The sequence below is a fragment of the Leptopilina heterotoma genome, unplaced genomic scaffold (assembly GCF_015476425.1).
Source record: "Leptopilina heterotoma isolate Lh14 unplaced genomic scaffold, ASM1547642v1 Lhet_182, whole genome shotgun sequence".
Taxonomy (NCBI): domain Eukaryota; kingdom Metazoa; phylum Arthropoda; class Insecta; order Hymenoptera; family Figitidae; genus Leptopilina; species Leptopilina heterotoma.
The window spans coordinates 831,778-856,058 of NW_025110899.1; the positions used below are offsets into that span (position 1 = coordinate 831,778).

The following is a 24,281-nucleotide window of genomic DNA, read 5'->3' on the forward strand; positions in this document are numbered from 1 at the left end:
TTAATAAAGAAATTAAAATTAAATTCATTTAAAAGAAAAAAGAGTAGTTTATAAAAAGTTAACTCAATTACAAAAAAATAATCAATTTGAATTGTTAACTTTAATTTATTGAGTGTCTATATTTCATGATTTTAAATATTTATCTTTATTGTCTTTTATTATCACTGTTAACTTAATAGTATCAAATTGCAACGAATTGATACCAAAAAAGTGGATTAAATAAAAAATTGATCCAAATTTTCAACATTAATTTGATCCACTTTTGTACCAATTTGATACTTTCCAAAAAAAAAACTGTAATATTATTATATTTATGTAAATATATTTATTAATAAATAAATAAATATCATCAAATTCAACTATATAAATAAAATAACTTTATTATAGAAAGAATCTTTAAATAATATTTCTTGAAAGAAATTATTTTCATAAACAACATTTCTTTGTTCATTTGAAAATGTACAAAATGTAAAAATTTTCTACCCTAATTATAATACTACAAAAGCTCATCATTTCTGATAAAAGCACTGAAAAGACAGTAAAGGTTACTTGGAACAATTAGAATGCCAATAATTTTTTATTTTAAAAATTTGTTAATGCCATTAAATAGATAAAGTCTAACATGTGTCTTTGTTTAAAACAAAAAACTAACTATTTTGCAATACGCAATTGTGAACAAGAATATTTTTTAAATAATAAAAATTTGATATTTATTTATATTATAAAATGAGAAAAGTTGCATTCTTCATTGCAATATTATCAGTAAATTCCATTGGTAAGTTATTGCTTGTAATAAATTACAAAACTACGTGTATTAACATTGCTGTTTTTCTATTAAATATATCTTTATTAATTCTTTTAAATATTTATTTAGTAATAAATAGAAAAAAAGTAATAATATTTTCAAATTTTTATTTCAATATTTAATATTGAGCAATAAATTGAATATCATCGCGGCTAATTGAATATTTTTATATTAAAAGTTTTATTGTAAATGTGTTTTCAGTTCATAGTTTCAATCTTCAAAAAACTATCCAGAATGCCGTAGGACTTGGACCTCTGATAAATAATTGGAAAAGTATTTTATTTGTCAATAAATGAAAAAATAAAACTCGAAAATTTAATGAAGGATAATTGTTAAAATTTCTAATTTGTAGGTACAAATAACGTCAACAAGAGCAGTAATAATGTAAATGATAAGAATAATAACAAGGGTGATAACTCGATTAATATCACCAATAATAGAGAACTTAATAAAAATGATATTGGAAATGGTTTTGGAAACAACAATTATGATGCAGCCAGCAATAATGGAAACGACAGTAATAAAAATGATTTTACTTTGAACAACAGTAGCAAAAATCCCTCATCTGATAAAAATGGAAATTCAAATGGCAATACTGATGAACTAAGTGGGACCAATGACACCAAAAACTACAATAATGATACTAAATCAAACGGAAGTAATGACAAAGATGTTGATATTAACAAAAATGATACTGTATCAAATGGAAGTAATGACAAAGATGTTGATATTAACAAAAATGATACTGTATCAAATGGAAGTAATGACAAAGATGTTGATATTAACAAAAATGATACTGTATCAAATGGAAGTAATGACAAAGATGTTGATATTAACAAAAATTATACTGTATCAAATGGAAGTAATGACAAAGATGTTGATATTAACAAAAATTATACTGTATCAAATGGAAGTAATGACAAAGATGTTGATATTAACAAAAATTATACTGTATCAAATGGAAGTAATGACAAAGATGTTGATATTAACAAAAATTATACTGTATCAAATGGAAGTAATGACAAAGATGTTGATATTAACAAAAATTATACTGTATCAAATGGAAGTAATGCCACTAATGATAACACTAACAGTGATGATACTGTATCAAATGGAAGTAATGACAAAGATGTTGATATTAACAAAAATGATTCTGTATCAAATGGAAGTAGTGGTACAGATGGTGATATGAATAATAGAAATGGTAGCACCGAAGAAACAAATGGTACAAATGATCTAAAGAATAGTAACTATAATAATAATAATTTAGCCAGTGATCTTATGAATTCAGAAGACAATAATAATAACACTAACGTTACCGAAAATTCAAATATTGAAACTGGCGAAAATAGTAGTAATAATAATAATGCAACCGGTACTGGTGGTGCAGAAGACGATAGTGGTGAGTTATCAAATGATGATAATAAATTAAAAAATAGTAGCAATGGGGACATTTATAATGAAACAAACAATAACTCAAATAACGAAGAAAGTAATAACACAAATTCGACAGTTGATTCAAACGGAACAGAAAATAACAATGACGATGATAATAATGAAATAAATAGCAGAAACAGTGATGATACAAATTATAATCAAAATAGCGGTAATAATACTGACAAAGGTGGAAGTGATATTATTCAGTCAGCAGATATGAATGCATCAACAAATTTTCTTGATGATGATGATAATAGCAGTACTAATGATTATGATGGTGACAATGATAGCAGTACTAATGATTATGATGACGATGATAATAATGGCAGTACTAATGGTTATGACGATGATGATGATAGTAGCAGTCCTAATGATTATGACGATGATGATGATGATGATAGTAGCAGTACTAATGATTATGACGATAATGATGATAATAACAGTACTAATGATTATGACGATGATAATTATGATGATGAAGATGATAATATCGGTATTTATAATTATGCCGATGATGCGGATGATGATGAAGATGAAGATGATGATAAAGATGATAATATCGGTATTTATAATTATGGCGATAATGATTATGATGATGAAGATGATAATATCAGTATTTATAATTATGGCGATGATGATTATGATGATAATATTGGTATTTATAATTATGGCGATGATGATTATGATGATGAAGATGATAATATCAGTATTTACAATTATAATAATGATAATAATTATGATGATGGTAAAAGCAGTACTAATGATAGTAACAACAATAAAGATGCAGGTTCCTCAAAAATTGCTTTTGCTGAAGTTAATAATAATACAAATATTAGAACTACAAATGATAAAATTTCTGTCATTCAATTCCCTAATACAATCGATACTACAGAAAATAATATCGAAGACACTGATTCAAGTACTTTAACAAATGTTCTTGATGATAATAACAATTCTAATGTCAACACAATTGAAGTCATCAGTATTACCGAAAATTACATCGATGATTCTGCTAATAGTCCTCCACCATTGGTTCCAAGTGACGGATCTTTCATACCCATTATTTTCAAAAAAGTAAAAAAAAATAAAGGTAAAGAAATTACCAAAATTAAACTCAAAAGAGTAAAAGCTTCCAATAAGGCAGAAGACACTCCAATTCAAATAAAGAAGGGTCGCATAGCAGATCCTTACCAAAAAAAACCAGGTCTCTTTCGGCGGCTATCAAATAGAGTTAAAAGCTTCTTTGGATTTAGAAAAACAAATAAAAGAAATAAAACACCAATGGGTGAAAACTCTTCAGACTCTAAGAAATCAAAACCTGGTCTATTTCGACGTTTCATAAATAGAGTCAAACGTATTTTTGGATTTGGAAAGAAAAAGAAGACCACTGAAGAATCTAACAATAATAAAAATTCTAAACCAGGTTTCTTTCGACGACTTACAAATAGAATAAAACACATTTTCGGATTTGGAAAAAATAAAAATTCTAAAAGTGATAATCGGAGTTCTAAAGTTCAAACTGATAAGAATGATCCAAATGATGAAATTCAAGTTGTTAGTGCTATGAATTTCAAAGACGCAAGTAATAATAAAGATGAAGAACCAACAATTTTCTTCGATCTCACGAGAGTAAATAAAGAAATTTTAAAAGATGTTCTCGATATAGAAATAAAGAAATGGAACAATGAGACTTTCTACATTTTTAATGATGATCAGAAACCAGTTAAACTAAATTTAGACATGCCTGACTTGTATGCATTGAATTTAACACAGGATTTAGACGAATCTACCGTTCTTTTTCAACTTTATACTAAAAACAATAAATTTAGTTATGATCCCTTGGAAGTTGGTAATGATGGAAAATTCAATATGAGCCATTTTGATCCGTCAGTACCAACTGTTTTTATAACTCATGGATATATGTGCTCTAGCGAAGGACCCTCTGTAACCATGATTCGAGACGGTTTGTTTTTCGTTTTTACATTTTTCTGTTTTATTAATGTACCTAAATAATTTGAAATTCTAATTTAAATAAAATTTTGAACACAGCTTATATAAATACCAGAGACGTTAATGTCATTACTGTTGACTGGAGTAAAATATCCCATGAACCTTATATAACTGCGAGACTTTTAATACCTTCGATTGGAAAATATATTGGAAGAATGGTAAATTTTCTGGTCAAAAATCATGGCATGAAATCTAATAGAACAACTCTAATTGGTCATTCATTGGGTGCTCAAATTATGGGCTTTGTTGGACAATTTACTTCAGAAAAAATAAACCACACAATTGGTATGTATAATCGAATACAGAAATATAATTGCTATCTATAATAATTATTGTCCATAAAATACAATCCGTAATCGGTACTTCATATCTTATATAATCATTAATCAATAGATTGTTAAAGAATCATTATACAAAGCAAATAATAATTTCTAGGATTAGATCCTGCAAGAATGCTTTTCAGTATGGTTGACAAGGATCAAAGACTTTCAAGTGACGATGCGAACTATGTTGAAATTACTCACACCAATGCGGGTGTATACGGTTTTTCTACACCAATCGGTACTTATGATTTTTATCCGAATGGAGGCACACTTCAAAACGGCTGCATTGATCCAGAATTACGTGATGCATGCTCTCATAATCGTTCTTTTAGATATTTAGCCGAACAATTGTTAAGATTAGGTCCCGAGTATTACGGACTTGAGTGTGAATCGTATGAAAAATTTATGACTAAACAGTGCACTAATAATAATATAACAATAATGGGCGAATTAGATCGTGTTCCAGCAGCAAACGGAAAATATTTTCTTCAAACAAGAGCAAATTCTCCGTACGGTGTTGGGCCTAATTTTAGAAGACTTACACATAACTATTTTCCATAAAACATTTCTTTTACTATAAAAATAAACGAGAGAGAATTGTAGAATTTAGAAATATTGACAATGTTTAAGGTGGTGGAACATTAATAAAATTAAAAAATATCATATGCGATGAAAAATAAGTGCAATTGCTATAACTGCGTAAAAATTAGTTTTTGTTACTCCTAAAAATAAATTTTTGTGAGTTGTATAAATGATTACATTTTTCTGTTAATACTAATTTCATATAAAATACAAATAAGTTTTTTCTTGAGAAAATTCCTTTCTTTTTACGCAAATAAAATAAAAATACACGTCAGACAGTTATCAATTCAAATTAAGCACTTGCCAAAATAAAGCAATGGATTAAATTCTATTCAATATGTTTATCTCATTTTTTTTATTAAAGAAGACAAAAGAAATTTACTCGATAAACCCTAATAAAAGACAAGAAATCTTACTTATTTTTCGAAGTTTCCAATTTCCATTTCACATTTTTCATTAATTATTACGATTTGATAATATTTGGATACTTTTTTTTAGATTTGTGACACTGAAAGCTACTTTTTTCTACGTATGAAAATTTGCAATACTTTAAATTCGCTAATGGAATAGAAAAAATTATTTTCAAAAATTTTAATAAAATTCTTTCAAACGATTCAATTATTTTCAATATCTACTCTTTTACTAAAAAAATTTCCCAAAATAATTCAATTATTCAAAACAAATTTTTATAAAATTCTTTGCAAACATTTGCAATTTTTCGAAAACATTAATTATTTAATTCATTTAAAAAATTCTTTAAGAATTACATTATATTTATTTTATTTAAATAAAATTCGTTGCAGGAATTCAATTATTTTTACAAGTAAATAAATTTATTCACATGAATTAATTATAAAAGAATGTATGTATGTAATAAAATTCGTTGTAAGAATTCAATTATTTTCATAAAGTATAAAATCTTTTATGGAGGATTTCAATTATTTTTAATACAATTTTAAATGAATTTCTCATCAAATGCAATTATTAAAAATTATAATATAAATATTTATAAAATATTTTATAAAATAAAAAAGAGAATGCAGTAATTTTATTTATTAAAAATAAAACTTGACCTCGTCAATAAATAATTAATAAATATGAAATTAACTGATACATTAGTTGGCAGCCTTTTGTGCATTAGATTAAGATTTAAAAAATGATTAGCATATAATTGCATTTCTAGATAACAGGAGTCATGGAGCTCGGATGTTTATCGATTGATTTATTCATTTTCTATTACATGCAATGTTCGTTTATAATTGAAGATCACTTTAACTATAAATTATTTGAAACAAAAATATACAAACTATTATTGTTTTTACTCAATAATAACAGTAATACAGATAAATAGTGTGTACTTTACGTTAATTGTTAATACAGGACATTATTTTTTATGAACGTGAAAAAATGTAAGTATATATATTTGTCACAAATAATATGGCACAGATAAGAGACGTTTAGTTTTACATTTAAATAAATGCACGCACTCTATTGTTAGTGAACTACTTTCAATTAAATTACGACTGATAATAAAAATTTTCTTTTAAAAAGAAGTTTATTATAAAAGGTTTCAAAGCGCATTAAGTTAGTTTAAACTGTAACGTTTCATCTCTAAAATTGAAAAGTTGAAGTAAATTAATGAATTTTTTATTTGCATTTTAGTGAGAAATTATAGTAAAAATTTTGATTTTATTTAAACAAAACGATTTAAAAATTGAATTGAGTCAAAAACAAGATGAGGACAAAGTTACTGGTATTCCTTCTGGTAGTATGCGTATTGACTGCTGGTAAGTTTATTTTACCTATTTAACAATTTGTTATTAAAAAAATAGACAAGTTCATCGAATTATATTTATAATTAATTAAATTAAATTAATTAATTATTAATATTTTAGTAGTGGAAAGTAGGCGTTATCGTTACGGACGTCGAAATAATCGTTACAGAGGAAGAGGTTTATTCTGGAGACTAAGACGTAACTTGATTTAATAATTATTAATATAAAATTAATGAATTCTTATTCATTTTGTAAAATATTTTCTTGAATTTCTGTCCTTATGTAGATGGTTGGGGTTGGCGCTTTTGGAGAAATCCTTTTGCTTTCAGAAGAAAAAGCATAATTCCACCAACTATAATAGGAGTGGGTACAGGGGGTATTAACAAATTACAAGACATAAATCTATTGAGTGGACTTAATATGAGTATTATAAATGGAATGCTTAGCATGGACAATATACAAAGTGATGGATTTATTAAATTCGACCCCTTAACTCTCACCTTGTTCCTCACAAAGCAAATCAACTTTTTCAAAGATAAGATTCTCTTCATGTACGATGATTTTGAGAAACCATTTAAACTCAAGTTGGAACTTCCTGATATTAATTTGCTCAACATTCGACCGAATTTAGATGAGAAGGTGACATTTGCTTTGTTCGATAAAACAGATGGAAATAATAGTTTTGATGTGCTGAAAGTTGATAATGAGGATGTTTTGAGTAAAAGTCGATTCGATAAAAATCGACCTACCGTTTTTATTACTCATGGATTTATGGCATCCGCCAATGGCACATCAGTAACACTGGTTAGAGACGGTAAAAATATTGCATTCTCTGATGAACTTTGAACATCTAAAAGTTTTTTAATATTTTTTATACCAAGCAATATCCAATATTCCATTTCTGTATTATTTTTTTCTATAACTTTTTTTTAAGATAAAAACTAAATTATATGTTTAGCTACTTTGAAAGAATAATTCCTAGATGAATGGAATTATTATGATTAAAGTTTTGCAGTTTTAATTTATTTTAGTGTTAAATAATACCCCCAAAATTTTCTGTGTATGGATAAAGTATATTTATAACAGTAATCTTCATATTTATTAAAATGTTCAACTAATAAAATTTATAGTTTAAGGCTTATCTTCAAAACCTTGAATTAAATTAGACCGGTAATTAAGACTGTCATTGCAAAACATGAACATTTCTATAAATTTAGTTTAAGGTTTCTTTATTACTACAGAAAAAATTGCAAATTAAGACATTTTAACTGCACTAAAAACTCGAAAAAGCAAACAAAAGAAAAAAAACAAATATACAGAAAATTGTGGTAACTTCTCCAAAATTCAATTTTTTCCTGATTTCCCTGACCAATTTTACTTTCCCTGACTTTTCCCTGACCTGTGGTAACACTGATTGAACTCAATAATAAAACTTATATTTGATAATGTAAAAAAAGTCAACTTCTATTTGAATCAAATTTTCTAAAAACTAGTTTGTAATAAATTATAGCTTATTTGAATAAACAAGACTATAATGTCATCACCGTCAACTGGAGTCCTCTGTCAGTTGGGTCCTACACGATAGCAAGACTAATGGTCATTTCAGTTGGGAACCATTTGGGAAAATTAATCAACTTCTTATACAAACATGGAATGAATCCGAATACAACAATTTTGGTTGGTCACTCTCTGGGTTCGCATGTCATGGGATTCGCGGGTCAAACTGCGACTCCGAATGTCAATCATACGATAGGTAAAAAAGAATTTCAATTTAAGTTTAATTTTAAGAAATTAAATTCTTTTTATCATAATGATGGAGGAGATCATCATTTCTAATGATCTAAAATTTTTACTATAATTATAATTATATATATCGATGAACTATATTCGATTTTGGAATTCCCCTCAAGGATTAGATCCAGCTTGGCCTCTCTTCGTGGGGCTGACCAATAATCAAAGAATTTCTAATGATGATGCTCATAATGTGGAAATAATTCATACCAATGGTGGCCTACTGGGAACTCCAACAGTGACAGGTGACTATGATTTCTACCCAAATGGTGGATCCTTCCAAAATGGTTGCAGTGGCGAATATTTCACAGCGTGCTCGCATGGTCGATCTTACAAATATTTATCCGAACAAATACAAGGCGAAGGTAAAAATTTTCTTGCCGTGCAATGTGATTCCTATAAAAAGTTTAAGAAAGGCGAATGTTCAAATAATACAAATACAGCAATTATGGGTGCTTTGGATATAATGAACAATCAAAGAGGATCTTATTACCTCAACACAAATGACAAATCACCATTTGGTTTGGGTTTTTTGCTCAGAGGTTAAATATTAATTAATTCATAATTTTAATTCTTATTCTTATTCTCTTAATTCTATTGTTAGAAGAGTTGCTAATAAATGAAAAGATAAATAAAAAAAAATGTGGAAATGTAAAAATAAAAAAATGGAAATGTAAAAATTAAAAAAAATGTTCCTGTTTTGTAAAATAAGGTTAAAAATTGAGAAATACTGAAAATTACTTGAAAATGCGATCCTCGGGGGATCGCATTTGCGAGTAGCTAATGTATCATTTGTCCTTCAATTGAAATCAAGTGATTGAATCTCGAATGAGTCAACTCATATAAGACAAACCCTCAGGGTATTCCCCTATAATAGAAGACATGATAGTATTTACAATAAGTAATCTTTTAGTTACGTATTTTTTCTTCAATGAATATGAGAATTTTTTTCTTTAATATTAATATTATCATCTTCTATTATCAGTTTATCACTATATTATTTTGTGTAGAAGAAATAAAATATTTAATTATCAGATTTGGTCTTTAAACCTTTCTAAAAATTGCGGTTCTTAAATTCGACCTTCACGTCGTCTTGGCTGGAAATTCATTAAATGATGAATAAATTAGCATAAAAATTCAAAAGAAACGTGTATACTTTTGAAAGAATAAAATTTTTATTTTCGGAAGTGATTTTCAAGGCAAAACTAAACTAATTTTTTTCTTCTCTGTTTTTTGAAAATTGAAAGAAATTTCCTAAAATTGATGAAAAAGTCATCTTCATTCTAGATTAGAACTGCAATTTTCATAAATAAAGCAACAAAACAAAGTCCAATTAAGATTAACTGAAAAAACGTCGCTATAATCTAAACTTTAATGTATCAATAAAAATTTACCTTGAATAGATTAATTTTTTTAGACAGACAACAAAATATTAATTTTTAGTGTATAAATTATTCCTCGGCTGGCAGAGTGTTTGTTTATGGTCTGAACTATAAAATTGAGAGCAATCATCTCCTTTTAGTTTGTCCCATTTTTTTCCATCATGAAACATGTAATTCGAAAAATTTTTATACTGAATTGGGAAAAGATAATTTGTACCGACATTCATTTCCCAATGAAATAACTTGTTGATCGGTTGGCACGTCCTCCGAAGCGATCGAAAGTGACATGATCAACGCGTTTCGTGAAGGAAAGAGACGCGATCAGGACGAAGAGGTCGATGCTGCTGTCAAAAAGTGAAAGGTTGCCTCGATCCTCACGCAATCTAAATTCCCTTTAGTTACAAACTGATCTCTCCCCCTTGAAGTTCATATACCACCGGCCCATCGACGAGAGTGACAGTGTTTTTTATATTCTAATTTTAATATAACGAAATAGCACCTTCAAAACTAAAACAAAGAAATTAAATTAATCAAACGAGTAGGAGTAGTCAAAAATGTCCCAAAAATCCTAATAGACTAATAAAAAAATAACCTAAAAGTAAATATTTAAATTAAATTTAATACAAAACTAAATTTCCCATAGTATAAATTTTTTCAAATAAAATTTTTTTCTTTTTGGAATTTTTGCTTCTCGAAATACAAAAAAAGTCTGGAAACATGAAACAAAAGCCATTTTCAAAGAATCCGAGTTTAAGAAATAAAAATAACGGAGCAAATGTGTAAAAGTGAGAGAATTATTTAATAACAGTGAACTGGAATATTTTTAATATCCATTTGCAAACTGTTTTTCTTTGGATTTATTGCAATTAAATTGAAAACTGAAAAATCAATGAACAAATGGCATCGACAATGGCTGCAGAATGTGCAGAGACGAAGAAAAATTGTATGATGAAGATGAGTTCCATGGAAGAGGAGTGTATGATTGAGAGAAGAAGATGTGCAACACTTAAGGAAATCTCAAATATTCTTCAAAATGAACAAACTTCTAGATACAATAAGGAGGTTTTCAAAAAACTCTTTCAAGAAGAGGTATTTTTAATTTATAATTTATGATCCTAGAATTCTGAACGTATCTTTTTCTTCGCAATCACAATTTTTCGATAAGGATATCACAAATTAAGACAAAAAACGAATTCGCAACACTTTTGATTCGTTTTTTGTCTCCATTTGTGATATCCTTAGGAAAAATGTATAAAATTTTTTATTATAATAATTTTGCATTACTAATTACTATACAAAGAAAAATTAATTATAACATTTCTAAATATTTGAATTTTATATTTAGAAACTTTGGAATTAATTTTTAATTTTTATTACAAGCAGTAATTAATGAAAACATTTTTAACAAAAAATATTTTGTTCATTTGAACATTCAAAACTTTTGGATAATTATCTTTAATTACCTACTCTTAAAATTAGGCACCTATCTGAAAAACAGAAAATATTTTTTTAAATTCTTATCTATTTAAATTTATCATTTTTAAATTTTTACATTTCACATTTTTACTTTTTGTATTAAACATTTTTTTTTTAATGTTTTTACTTTACAATTTTTACTTTTATAATTATTTTTATCATTCATTATTAATTTTCTACACAGTTACAGAAAGAATTTTTATATTATTATTTATGAGAATAATTGAATTCTTGCGAAGAATTTTATTACAATTTTAAAAAAGACTAATTACATTTTTTTGAAGAATTTCTTTGAATTTCATTAAAATAATGGAATTTCTTTAATATTTTTAGTTGAAAATTTTGAAAGTAATTAAATTTGACGAACAATTTCTTTCTAGTTTTTAAAAGTAATTGTATTTCTTAATAATTGAAAATAAAAAATTTAATATTATTGAATTTTATTAATATTTTTAAAAAATAATTAAATTCTTCACAGAATTATATTATAATTTTCTAAAATAATTTAATTCATTCAAGGAATTTTATTAAAATATAGAAAATAATTAAATTCTTTCGAAGAATGCGGATATTATTAAAAATTTTGACAATATAATTGAATTTTTTCAAAAAATTTCTTTGATTTATTGAATATAATCGATTTTGTAAATAATTGTAATTACTAATTAATAATTTTACTATTAAAATTTCATTTATGGAAAATTAAACTCTTTTAAAAATTTTAATAGATTTTTTGTAAATAATTAATGTCTTTTAAAGAATTTCTTTAACTTTTTTGAAAATAATGTAGTTTTTTGAATAATTTTAATTGAAAATTTTGAAAATAATTACATTAAACAAAGAACTTTTTTCAACTTTTTAAATTAATCGTATCTGTTAATAATTGTAACTAAATCTTTGATTTTTGAAGTTTATTAAAATTGTTTTGAAAATAATTGAATCATTCCTGAAAAGAATTTTACTATTTTTAAAAATAATTGAATTTTGCAAGAAATTTTACTATTTATAAGAATAATTGAATTCTTCAAAAGAATGTTATTATATATATAACAATAATAAATAATTATGTACTTAATAAGTGAATTTCAAAAATTTTAATTGTAAAATTGTTCAAAAATTTATATTTGAAAATGAAAAATTTTCTATTTAATTAAATTTTCTTAGTATGTGAATGAACTTTTAAGTTTAAATGAAACATACAATTTTTAAACGTATATTTTCAGAATGTACTTTAAATTTAAATTTAAACAGAATCTATTTTTGAATTAAATATATTAAATTATTCAAACAAATATAATTATTTAAATCGAGACTTTTTCTGTATTTTGGAATTAAGCTCATAAACTATGACCTTAATTGAACGAAAGCATTAAAAACTATTTTTATATTTAAATTAAATATAATATTTTCTTAGTGCAAATGTAAAAAAACTTAATTTAATCTGTTTCACAGATTAAATTTTATAGCTTTTCTTAGGATTAATATATGCATATTTATAATCCACGAAAATTTTTTTATACTCTTTCTACCTAAATCCAGTGAATTATTTGGAAAGTTAAGTCAACAAAACTTATTAAGAATATAAATGCAAAATGAAAAAACGTTTTAAAAAAATTCTTTTATTTATAACTTTAACAAATACCTAAATAAAACAGAAAAAAAACGAAACTCAATTTGCATGAAATAAAATGTTTTTAAATGTAAAATTTTTTATTGCATTAATTTCTATAGACGAAAAAAATTGAAAGTAAAATTAACTAACATATTTTTTTCATCGTATATATCCGCATTCTTAACTTTAATTTAAAATAAGGTATATTTTGTGTCGTAATTGTTTCTCTTCCGCTTTAAAAAAAAAATCATTATTTTCATCAAGGTTAATTATTACTGGGCCTTTTTATGATTTAAAAAATGGTTTATATTTCATGGAATTTGTATTAAAATTATTAACAATTGAAAATATATAGCATATTTAAAATCGTATTTTCTACTTTGCTTCAAAGTGTTTGCAGATTTCACGTTATAAAGTATAAGCAATTTAAAATTGTTAAATTTCAAGTTTTCAAATTTTTCTTTTTATTAAGGTGAAAATTGAATAAAAGTGAAAATTTAGAGTGAAATATAAAATTTGTTAACGAAAGGGCAGTTTTCTTTGCGAGAAAATTGTAAGTAAATTTGAATTGACGTGGGATTTTCGTTACAATATGCCATTGATTTGCCGAGGATGTTGCAAGGGAAATCAAGGTGCGATCTATTCAGGGTATTTTCTTTAATTAAGGTATTCGATTGCCCGAGGCCCAAGACCTTGTATCGCCTCGAGTATTTTCAAATAAAGTGGGGAGAGCCTCCAAGCAAACAGATTTCTTTTAAAACTTTTTCTATTTTAATTAGCAAATGTGATGGGATAACATTGAGGGTTTATGGAAGCTTCGAAATTCCGCGCACTTGAGCGTTACATTTTTACTTTTATATTTATATATAATTAACGCAGAAGTCAGATAGGCATAACTCATGAATCTGTCATTTGATCTAGATTCTGAATCAACGTTTTATATGTTAATGAAACTGCAAGATATCTGATCCAATTTAACCACTGATTCCTTAATAGAAAGATAATGAGATAATTCGACAAGAATAATTTCATTTATAATTTAAATTGAAAAACCTTTTCAATTTGAAAAATTTAATTTCTTTTCAAGTAATCTAATAGGATTTTACTCATTAAATAACTTATTTACTTAACTAATTAAGTCGCAATTAATTAATTGACTTAAAATATTTATTTGTATGTAGTAATTAATTTTGAAAATTAAAAGTTGTTTCTTTACTAATTCAAGAATGAATATATTATCTGTAATGTTATTTTGAAAAAGGATTAACACATAAGAAGAATTTTGATGAGTTTTTGTTTTCAGTAACGCCTCAATTTAAACATTTAAATGTATAACGTTTCTTTAAATCGAACTTTATCAAGAAAAAATCTCATTAAAATGAGAGAGAAATGGGTAATAAATGTTACTCGAGTGCAATAATTTGAAAAGGCCAGCAAGTAATAAAATTTGCAACAGACGTTCCAAAAGTCTCTGATAAAAGTGAGAACAGATATTCAAACACCAAGATTGGCTTCTTGTATACATGACATTGACCCATTTTTTCAATAATATCGAGAGCAATAATAAACCGGATGTAAATTGTAAATTACAATTACACACGTGTCTCAATGTTATTTTCCTCTCTTTTTGATAATATAAATTTCTATTAATTTGTATTAATTTGTAGATATATTCAACAATTGTTATAAATATAATTATATAAAAAATAATTTTAGAGTTCATATTTCCAACTTCAGGTATTCTTGGGTAAATTATTCACTCTCTTTGATCAAAATCAAGATGAGCAACTCAATCAGGACGAATGGATTAATTTTTTGAAAGGAAGACTTACGTAAGTTTATATTTATCAAAAATTTCTTTTTCTTCACTCAACTTGAAAGAAAGTATTTCAAGACGAATTATATTTTACTATAAGTAATCAATTAAAAACATTAATTTTGCAAAATTAAGCATTTTTTTAAACGGACGTTGCGTTGTCTGTGCGTCATCACATACTTTTTTTAATTATAAAAGCAAACATTTTTTTTAAGAGAAATATAAAAGGATAAGATAATGTCCAATTTAGTTTTAAAGCATATAATTTACGAAAGATATACCTTTTCTTAATATCGTGACGCACGGACAAAAATCCAATTGTTCTTGTGGAAATACCCTATTGAACATAAATAAAATTTTTATATTTTTATTATTTCAATCTTTACCGTATATTTTTCTTAGATGTAAAAAAAATAAAACTTTATTAATAATCATCAATAATCTATTGGCAGTTTGAAGTTAGTTTTTGTTTGCCTCTTTATTTCCTAACATTTTGAATAATTTTTTTCCTTTTAAGCGTATTGAATTTTAAAATTAATGTATTGAAAATCATTTCATTCTTACGAAGTACTTATCAAAAAAATGTTAAAAGAATTGAATTCCTTTGAAGGATTTTATCAAAATTTTTGAAAATCGTTGAATATTTTCGAGAAAATTTACTCAAATTATAATTATTTATTTATTTCAATCTTACACGGGTTTGAAAGAAACCTGTAAAAGAAAATTTATTGAAAATAATTTAATTCTCGCGAAGAATTTTATTATTTATGAAAATAATTTAATTCCTCAGAAGAATGAATTATTATTTATAAACACAATTTAATTCTTGCGAAGAATTTTACAATTTATAAAAATAATTGAATATTATTTCGAAGAATTTTTTAAAATAATTGAATCCTTCGGTGAAATTTTATAAAAATTGTTTTGAAAATAATTGAATTGTCTTGAAGAAATTATTTGAATTTTTTGGAAATAATTGAATTTTTTTTACTAATTTTTATAGAAAATTTTGAAAACAATAGAATTTTATGAAGAATTAAAAAATTTTTTTAAAATAATTGTGTCTATTAATAATAAAATGTAATTAATATTATTATTAGATTTTATCAAAATTATTTGATAAAAAATTTAAATTCTTTTAAACAATTTTATTAGATTTAGTAGAAAATTAAATTGTTTTACAGAATTTTTTTTAAATTTACTGAAAATAATGTAATTTTTAAAATAATTTTAACTGAAAATTTTTAAAATAGTTGAAATTTACAAAGAATTTTATCAAAACTTTTGAGAATAATTTAATTTTTTAGAAGAATTTTATTACAATTTTTAAAAATAATTGAACCCTTTCGAGAAACTTTTTTAAAATTGCATTGAAAATGATTGAATTCTTCAGAAGAATTTATTATATTTTAAAAACAAAATTTAATTCTTGCGAAGAATTTTACAATTTATAAAAATAATTGAATACCTATTGTTTCGAAGAATTTTATCAAAATTTTAGGAAATAATTCATTTTTTTCGACAAATTTGATAAAAATTGTTAAAAATAATTTAATTTTTTCTTGATAAAATTTTCTTTCAAAATAATTGAATTACTGCGAAGAATTTTACTATTCATAAAAAATTGAATTCTTCCAAAGAATTTGATTATTTATTTGAAAATAGAATAATAAATTTTGTACTTAAAAAGTGAATTTTAGCATGTGAACATAAAAAATATAAACATCATTTAAAAAAGCAATGATTTTTAATATTTTAGCACAATTCAAACGATTTATCGAATGCAAAATAAAAATTTTCCAATTCGTAAATTCAGTAATCAGTATTGTCTTTTTCAGAATTGAATTGAGAATTTAATTGGAAATTCCATAAGATTCCTTTTAAGGAATCTTTGCACGTGGATGACCTATTATCTATACGGGTTATTAAAATAAGTCATTAATAATGTTTTGAAATAGTAATAATAGAGAAGTAAAAATATTTATTTCGTCAATTTACTTTTTTCTACGAGGAATCACTTATCCTTTTCTATATTCATCCGTCTTTGTCAAATTCATTGATGGCAATTAATAAATAGTTAATGTATTAATGTATATTTCAGGAACGATAAACAAAATGAGTTCGTCGATCAAATTGAAAGTGTCGCTTACGCTTTAATAGGAGATAGACCTGTAACTCCCACGTCTTTTTGTCAAATATTTCGAACAAAAGGGGTATTTAATTATCTTTATCTTAATTAATCTTTCAATGGGGAAACATTATTTTTACTTCCAACTTTACTTTTTTATTTTCAGGTGGTCGACAAATTATTTCGATTGATCGATCAAGAAAATACTGGCTATGTAACGAGACAGCAAATTATGGAAGTACTTTCAAACGTTAGCAGTATGAGGTACTATTGAGAAATATCAGATATAAAAAGAGAAAATTAACACAACACATTTTTTTTAATCATTCCATTTTTTTCAATCTAGTTCACCTCTTTGCATTGATCCAAAGAATCTTGTTTGGTTGGAGACTTTGTTTAAAGCAACTGTCGGCAATGAACGAGAAATTCATCGGGAGGAATTTAAAAAAATAATGGTCTCTAAAAATGTAAGTCGCAACTTAATAAATAAATTTTTAAATTTTATTATTAGAATAAAAATACCATACATTTCCCTGTAGGTATATTTATGAATCTTATTGAATATTGAAATATGTAGTTCTCTTAATTGCTTGCGCCTTTTTTCGGAGGGTAAAAGAATTTCGTCTCGTCAAATTAATTAGTTACTTTAATGAGCTGGCACTGATTTTCAACTTTCTCTCGTCTTTACAGCCTTTCTTCACGGAAAGGGTCTTTCAAATTTTTGATACTGATAATTCTGGTTCGATATCCTTACAAGAATTTCTTGATGCGATAAACCAGTTCGCCGGAAAAACACCAGATGACAAAATCAGATTTCTATTTAAGGTGTATGACATCGATGGTGAGCTACTATTTTAAAGTCCATAAACGAGATCACGTAATGAGAAATTACAATTAATACAAACTATTCACATAAATGGGATCACTTTGATTAGAAAAAAAAATAAGTCGATTTCACTTTTTTCTAAATATTCGAAATATTTTTAAGACTAAAATAAAGAGCCGTTTATTCCAAAATCCAAATAGCATAATCAAAAAAACATTTTTACAAAAACATTAAAAATTTTTGAAAATGATTGAGAATTGATTTTTATGAAAAGGGGACGGTCTGATTCAGCTTCGAGAATTGGAGCATGTCATGAGAGCTTGCATGGAAGAAAATGGAATGAAATTTAGCGATGAACAAATAACAGACCTGACGATGGCTCTTTTTGAGGACTCTGATCAAGGAAATCGTGGGGCAATTACCTTTGAAGCATTAAAAATGCAACTGGAAAAACATGATGGACTTTTGGAAAATCTATCAATTAGGCAAGTAGCTGATTTTAATTTATTATTTTTACAGGGTTACCACCAAAATTTTATTTTATTTTTCCCTGACTTTTCCCAGATTTCCAGACAAAATTTTATCTTTTTCCCTGACTCTAAAGATATTTTTATTGAGCTCTTGTTGAAATTTGAATATTTATGAAGATAGTAGGATAAAAATAATAAGAAAACACAAAATTTGTAAAAATACAAATTCAATTGTTTAGATAAGAAAAATTAAGTTCTTACGAGGAATTTAAATAAAATTGATCTAAAAATAATTCTTTTAAAGAATTTTAATAAAATTTTTAAGAATAATTGCATTTTTCTAAGAATTCATTAAAAGTTGTATTAAAAATAAATGAATTTTTTCGATGAATTTTAATAAAATTATCAAGAATAATTACATTTTTCCGAGGAATTTGATTAAAATTGTTATTAAATATATACTCAAAAATTTAAATAAATTTAGACGAACATGAATTATTAAAATTTTTCAGAAATCTATAAATTTTTTAATATTTCTAATAAAATTAATTGAAAATTGAAATTTGATAAAATTTGTAATTAAAACCTTTTGAAGATGACTTTTCCCTGAATTCCCTGATCTGTGGCAACTTTGTTAAGCATCATTTTACAAGATATGCAGAATATTATTTAAATATTCTAATCAAGGTTTAATTAACAGTATAGACAGATGGATGGTGCCTCCGAAACCAGAGCCAAAGAGAAAATCCTTCTTAGCGTTTCTATTATCTTTACGTCCGTATCAATTGACAAAACCGTACATCAAGAATAATTATGTGTACATTGCATTTTTGTTACTATTCATTCTAATAAATTGTATTCTATTTGTGTCGAAACTTTATGAATACATGAATAAAAATGGTTTTGTTATGTTTGCTCGAGCTTGCGGTGAGTTCATTTTTACCATTTGTCACTCACTCATTTATTAACTGATCAGATAGAAAATAGATAAAAAAAACTTTGATAAATTTTGTAAAAACCAATCGTTTTGTCCACAGGTCAATGCTTGAATTTTGATTTTACATTTAGTTTAATTCTAATGCTTCGACAGTGCATTACATTTCTACGAACGCATGGATTCAATTCGATACTTCCATTGGATCACCATATATATCTCCATAAAGTGACTGGAATATGTATTGTGATGTTTAGCTTTTTTCATGCCCTAATGCATCTTCTTAATTATGGTAAGAAACAGCAATTTAGAAAGATAGAGTAATTAGTTTTATAATTAAAATGTGTAAAATTTGATTTTAGGTATAATGGTGGTAAATGACGATCAATTGAATAGTTTGAATTATACAATGACAGAGTGGCTCTTAACAACTAGACCAAAGTTGTATGGATTAATACCTGGAGCGGCAAATCCAACTGGTTTAATTCTTCTCATTCTTTTAGTCATCCTAGCTGTTTGCTCAATGCCTTTCGTTAGAAGAGGAGGTTGCTTTGAGGCAAGTTTATAATTAATTGGCTAATTACTTCTTTCAAAATCAAACTAATTCCAATCAAACTAATTGTCGTTAAAACTTGTTTTCATTTTCTCGTATCAAGTTTAAATTGATTCATTCATTTATATCATTTATATGTAACACAAATTATGTTAATTTTTCTAATTTGCAGATATTTTACTGGACACATTTATTGTACATACCTATATGGTTCCTCACAATTTTCCATGCGCCCAATTTTTGGAAATGGATGTTTATTCCCGGTGCCATTTATCTTATGGAAAGAATTCATCGTCTGATGTGGTTGCGATCTCAGCGTGGAAAAACGTACATTAGCTCTGGTCTTCTTTTACCCTCGAAGGTCACTCACCTAGTCATTAAGAGACCACCGCATCTTGATTTTCACCCTGGAGATTATGTCTTCGTTAATATTCCAGTGATTGCAAAATATGAGTGGCATCCCTTCACGATCAGCAGTGCACCAGAGCAAGAAGGTAAACAAAGGCCTGAAAATGAAAATTATTTCATTATTAATTATTTAAATACTAAGAAAGAAAATTCAATTAATTATTTCTTTGACAAGTTTTTGAAAAATTAATTTTTCCATCTACTAGATTACATGTGGCTTCATATTAGAGCAGTAGGCGAATGGACAAGTAGATTGTATTCTTATTTTGAAAAAGAACAATTAAAGCTTCATCGAGGAGGCGTTATTCCCGATGGTTGCAGCAACGTCAGAAAACTTTCGTAAGTTTTGTTATTAGCACATATTACTTTTAAAAATGATGAATAGGCATTTGTGAATTGTGACGCGAGAAGAAAGAGACAATAACAAAATCTTATAGGTTATGTTTTGAGCGAAATAAAATCGTGCGAAAATGCAAAAAGTGGGTTAACTTTCAATTTAAACTACATAATTATATTTAAGTATTCATCACATTTAAATGTTCAATAACATTTTTTTTGTTTTACAAACATACAAGATTTTGACTCTTAAAACGCTTAAAACCGTTTCTTCGCAAATAAAATAACAAATGACATTTCTGCCATTTAACTCACTTTGACACTAGGGTGACATTAATTCTACCGGTTCGGCCAAAATCTACTTTACCGACAAAGTAACTTAACTAGTTTATGTTTCTTACCGGACAGATGTATATTAATTAAAACTTATTTATTTAATTTCTAATAATTAAACTTTATTTCACAGCTATCAAAATGTTATGAAAAAGAGAGCTGCTCTTTGCGACAAGAAGTTTTCACTAGATTCATTGGATGATCCTCGAGGACTTGATAATCCACTTTTTGTCTCGGATGAAAAAACATCCAATTCGAGTCCAACAATTAATTCTCCTGCAACTTTAACTTCATCAGCGGAAAGTATGAAAAATACATAATTTAATAATAATAAACTTTTAAATTCTTTAAAAGCTGGTTTAATATTAATATTATAATGAAGTATTATTATTATCTTTCGAGAAAATAAGTTAACGTACTGAATTATAAATATTTACAATTTAAAAAAAACTGAAGTTATTATTTAATTATAGTTTTCAATTAAATCTTATCTGCCACTTTAGAGAAAACGTCTCGAGAGCGAAAATTGCACCAATTGATGCATATCAATAAAATGCCCCTTGAAAAATCACATTCTGTACCTGATATGCAAATCAAGATCAAGAAACGAGCCCGACTTATTGCGTAAGTTCGATTTCTCATTAAAAGCACGAAATTTGGATCAAGTCTAATTTATTAAAATGAACTCTGTATTTCACACAAAGCTGCTTCATTATTTTGTAATTGGTTAGTTAATTAAAAAAGAATTAATTAATAATAATGTTAATAATACCACATTCCTCAATGATGTTGTGATTCATTATTGCAGTAATTGTAATTAATTGTCTCGTGTAACTGACCAATTACAAAATTTAATACACAGTCATTACTTTACTAAATATTCATTTTTTATTTTGAATTATTAATTTATTATTAGTTATGTAATTAAGGAAAATATTAACGATTTCCAGACTTCGCGATTATACGAGATCTGAATCGGAGAAGAGTTTCGACGAATGCAAAATCCGACGAGCACGACTTAAATCTTTGGGTTTAGCCTATTTAAGTCCACAAAATAAATCGCTCGCACAAAGTTTTCGTTACATGAGAACAAAACCGACAATAATTGCATTTAAAACACCAAGTTTGGAAAGTTGTGATAATGACAATTTCCTCATCAACGAATGTAAGTTTAAACTTTAAAAATTGAATTTTTATCCGAATAATATTTGAATCTTATAGCAATTTTTGAAAATGATTCTTTTTATTTTTTAAGCCACCTCAAATAACCAATCTACGATAGAATTGAATAATTCCAAAGAGATACCGGAAATAGCGGCAGAAGAAGGTCGAGTTGTAAAGTCTCCGGAAAAAGAAGTTAGACGAAAAACGTTACAGGATATAAATTACGAAGAACTAGCTTGTCAATCATCTATTACTTATCCAGTTGGGAAACCACTCGACGTAAGATGACATTTTTTTGTGAATTGAAAATACCGAAGAATTGTCAAGTTTATAATATGAATAATAAAATATTTTTGCAGATTTACATTGATGGGCCTTATGGAGCACCTTCCAGTCATATATTCCAGGCTCAGCATGCGGTGTTGATAGGAGCAGGCATCGGGGTCACTCCGTTCGCGTCAATTCTTCAGTCAATTATGCATAGATACTGGAAAGTCAGACACACGTGTCCGAAATGCTCCTTTTCTTGGGCCAGCGAAATACCGCCTACGGTCATGAACCTGCGAAAGGTATAAAGATATTTATACAATTATTTTTTCTAAATTTATGTTAAAAATTGTTTTAATTTTTATTTCTATTTTATTAAGATAGTAATTAATTTTAATTAAACTGTTTTAAATTTTATTTTATTTTTTTTTTGAAAATAGAAATTAAAAATAATTTACGAGTAAAATGAAATAAATTTTCAATCTTGATGGATTATAAATAACATAAATAATTCAAGATGCTTGTTGGCAATAAATATTCTGGAAAATGTTCTTCAATTAAGTGTTTTCTTAACGTGACAAGTTTCCAATTTCTTGTGATTTTTACACAAGGTCAACGTCATATTGCGTTAGAGTTAATTCCTTTTATTTGCTGAAAGGTGGATTTCTTTTGGATAAATCGAGATCAACGATCGTTTGAATGGTTTGTTAACTTGCTCTCACAACTTGAAATAGAGCAAGCCGAACTTGGAGCTACTATGGAGCGCTTTCTTGAAATGCACATGTACATTACAAGTGCTTTGCAGAAAAATGATATGAAAGCAATCGGTCTTCAACTCGCTATGGACCTTCTACATGAAAAGGTAATCATACTTTTTATAAATTAACAAATTAGTAAAAAAAATCAAAATGATATTTTTGTTGTTTTTAATTATTTTTTAACAACCGCAAGTCGACTTTTCTTCACTGCTTCACACATTATGATACTCTTAGTCTGTAATTTCTCACCTCTCGTTAACTCTTATTACCTCCAGGAAAAAAGGGATCTCATTACTGGATTGAAGACTAGAACCAATGCGGGACGTCCAAACTGGGACAAGGTCTTCAAACAGCTTCAGGAACGAAAAAAAGGAAAGGTGACGGTATTTTATTGCGGCCCACCGCAGCTAGCGAGAGTCTTGAGGTACAAGTGTGATCAGATTGGTTTTAGTTTCCGAAAGGAATCCTTCTAAGGGAGACATAATGCCACTATGGAATTAAAGCAAATTTTTCGATAATTTCCGGTAATTACTGATATTGAAATTAATTATCTACAAAAAATAAATCCTCGTTACCAAATTTTCACACATAATTATAAAAATTGAATTATTATTTTCAATATTAGTGACATATTTTTTACTATTAAACTAAAACATTTTCTATAAAAAAAACACAGACAAAATAATTTTAATATCATTTTAATATTAATTGTAAATAAGACTTTTTAATAGAATTTGACTATTAACAAATATTATTTTACTTTACACAAGTATTATTTACATTTTGTAAAAGTTTGATTGTAATTTTAATGTAATAATAAGATACCATCTTTGTTAAGTAGCAATTTTTATATTGTACATTGAAAAGTTTACTAAGTTTTTATGATGTAAAAACTGTTTTATAATAAACTTATTTTCGAAAGTATAAGAGAAGAATTTATACCAATTAAATATTATTTGTAACTCTTGAAATTTCGTGAATTAGCCAAAGTACAAGTAAATACGCGAGTATATCAATTTGACGATCTGTCATAGTAAAAATAAATTCAAATAAATTATAACTGAAAAATTTTGATTTGACAGAAATAAACCAAAA

At 26.2% G+C, this 24,281-nt stretch overlaps 3 protein-coding genes across 4 annotated transcripts; all 3 read left to right on the forward strand.

Moving 5' to 3' along the window:
• Window positions 1-726: 726 nt before the first annotated feature.
• LOC122500123 (GATA zinc finger domain-containing protein 14-like) lies at window positions 727-5,273 on the forward strand. Its single transcript, XM_043608873.1, has 6 exons — window positions 727-775; window positions 1,007-1,078; window positions 1,158-2,855; window positions 2,937-4,205; window positions 4,292-4,537; window positions 4,688-5,273. Exons 1-6 carry the CDS (start codon window positions 727-729, stop codon window positions 5,134-5,136), a joined length of 3,783 nt encoding a protein of 1,260 aa, XP_043464808.1. The 3' UTR covers window positions 5,137-5,273.
• Window positions 5,274-6,347: 1,074 nt separating this feature from the next.
• Window positions 6,348-10,131, forward strand: LOC122500115 (phospholipase A1-like). Of its 2 annotated transcripts, XM_043608848.1 has the most exons (6): window positions 6,348-6,566; window positions 6,820-6,944; window positions 7,053-7,130; window positions 7,219-7,746; window positions 8,443-8,685; window positions 8,843-10,131. In XM_043608848.1, exons 2-6 carry the CDS (start codon window positions 6,893-6,895, stop codon window positions 9,268-9,270), a joined length of 1,329 nt encoding a protein of 442 aa, XP_043464783.1. In that variant the 5' UTR covers window positions 6,348-6,566; window positions 6,820-6,892; the 3' UTR covers window positions 9,271-10,131. The 2 variants fall into 2 exon arrangements, with proteins under 2 accessions (XP_043464783.1, XP_043464784.1); XM_043608849.1 differs by lacking the exon at window positions 6,348-6,566 and having other exon boundaries at window positions 6,705-6,944.
• A 70-nt stretch (window positions 10,132-10,201) lies between these two features.
• LOC122500113 (NADPH oxidase 5) lies at window positions 10,202-23,888 on the forward strand. The gene is made up of 19 exons (XM_043608846.1): window positions 10,202-11,194; window positions 14,931-15,025; window positions 17,111-17,222; window positions 17,304-17,401; window positions 17,484-17,604; window positions 17,828-17,978; window positions 18,238-18,448; window positions 19,134-19,360; window positions 19,471-19,659; window positions 19,730-19,923; window positions 20,093-20,414; window positions 20,535-20,667; window positions 21,131-21,300; window positions 21,501-21,621; window positions 21,948-22,162; window positions 22,253-22,440; window positions 22,521-22,730; window positions 23,087-23,290; window positions 23,462-23,888. Exons 1-19 carry the CDS (start codon window positions 11,003-11,005, stop codon window positions 23,657-23,659), a joined length of 3,351 nt encoding a protein of 1,116 aa, XP_043464781.1. The 5' UTR covers window positions 10,202-11,002; the 3' UTR covers window positions 23,660-23,888.
• Window positions 23,889-24,281: the final 393 nt, after the last annotated feature.

What these genes read in the sequence shown, in the direction of transcription:
- LOC122500115 (XM_043608848.1), top strand. Translation starts at nt 6,893, where the DNA reads ATGAGGACAAAGTTACTGGTATTCCTTCTGGTAGTATGCGTATTGACT. An exon ending in AGTATGCGTATTGACTGCTG is followed by an intron (nt 6,945 to 7,052) that starts GTAAGTTTATTT and finishes TTAATATTTTAG; the next exon opens with TAGTGGAAAGTAGGCGTTAT. An exon ending in GAATGTCAATCATACGATAG is followed by an intron (nt 8,686 to 8,842) that starts GTAAAAAAGAAT and finishes ATTCCCCTCAAG; the next exon opens with GATTAGATCCAGCTTGGCCT.
- LOC122500123 (XM_043608873.1), top strand. Translation starts at nt 727, where the DNA reads ATGAGAAAAGTTGCATTCTTCATTGCAATATTATCAGTAAATTCCATT. An exon ending in ATTATCAGTAAATTCCATTG is followed by an intron (nt 776 to 1,006) that starts GTAAGTTATTGC and finishes ATGTGTTTTCAG; the next exon opens with TTCATAGTTTCAATCTTCAA. An exon ending in TCTGATAAATAATTGGAAAA is followed by an intron (nt 1,079 to 1,157) that starts GTATTTTATTTG and finishes TCTAATTTGTAG; the next exon opens with GTACAAATAACGTCAACAAG.
- LOC122500113 (XM_043608846.1), top strand. Translation starts at nt 11,003, where the DNA reads ATGGCATCGACAATGGCTGCAGAATGTGCAGAGACGAAGAAAAATTGT. An exon ending in TCAAACGTTAGCAGTATGAG is followed by an intron (nt 17,402 to 17,483) that starts GTACTATTGAGA and finishes TTTTCAATCTAG; the next exon opens with TTCACCTCTTTGCATTGATC. An exon ending in CAATTTCCTCATCAACGAAT is followed by an intron (nt 22,163 to 22,252) that starts GTAAGTTTAAAC and finishes TTATTTTTTAAG; the next exon opens with CCACCTCAAATAACCAATCT.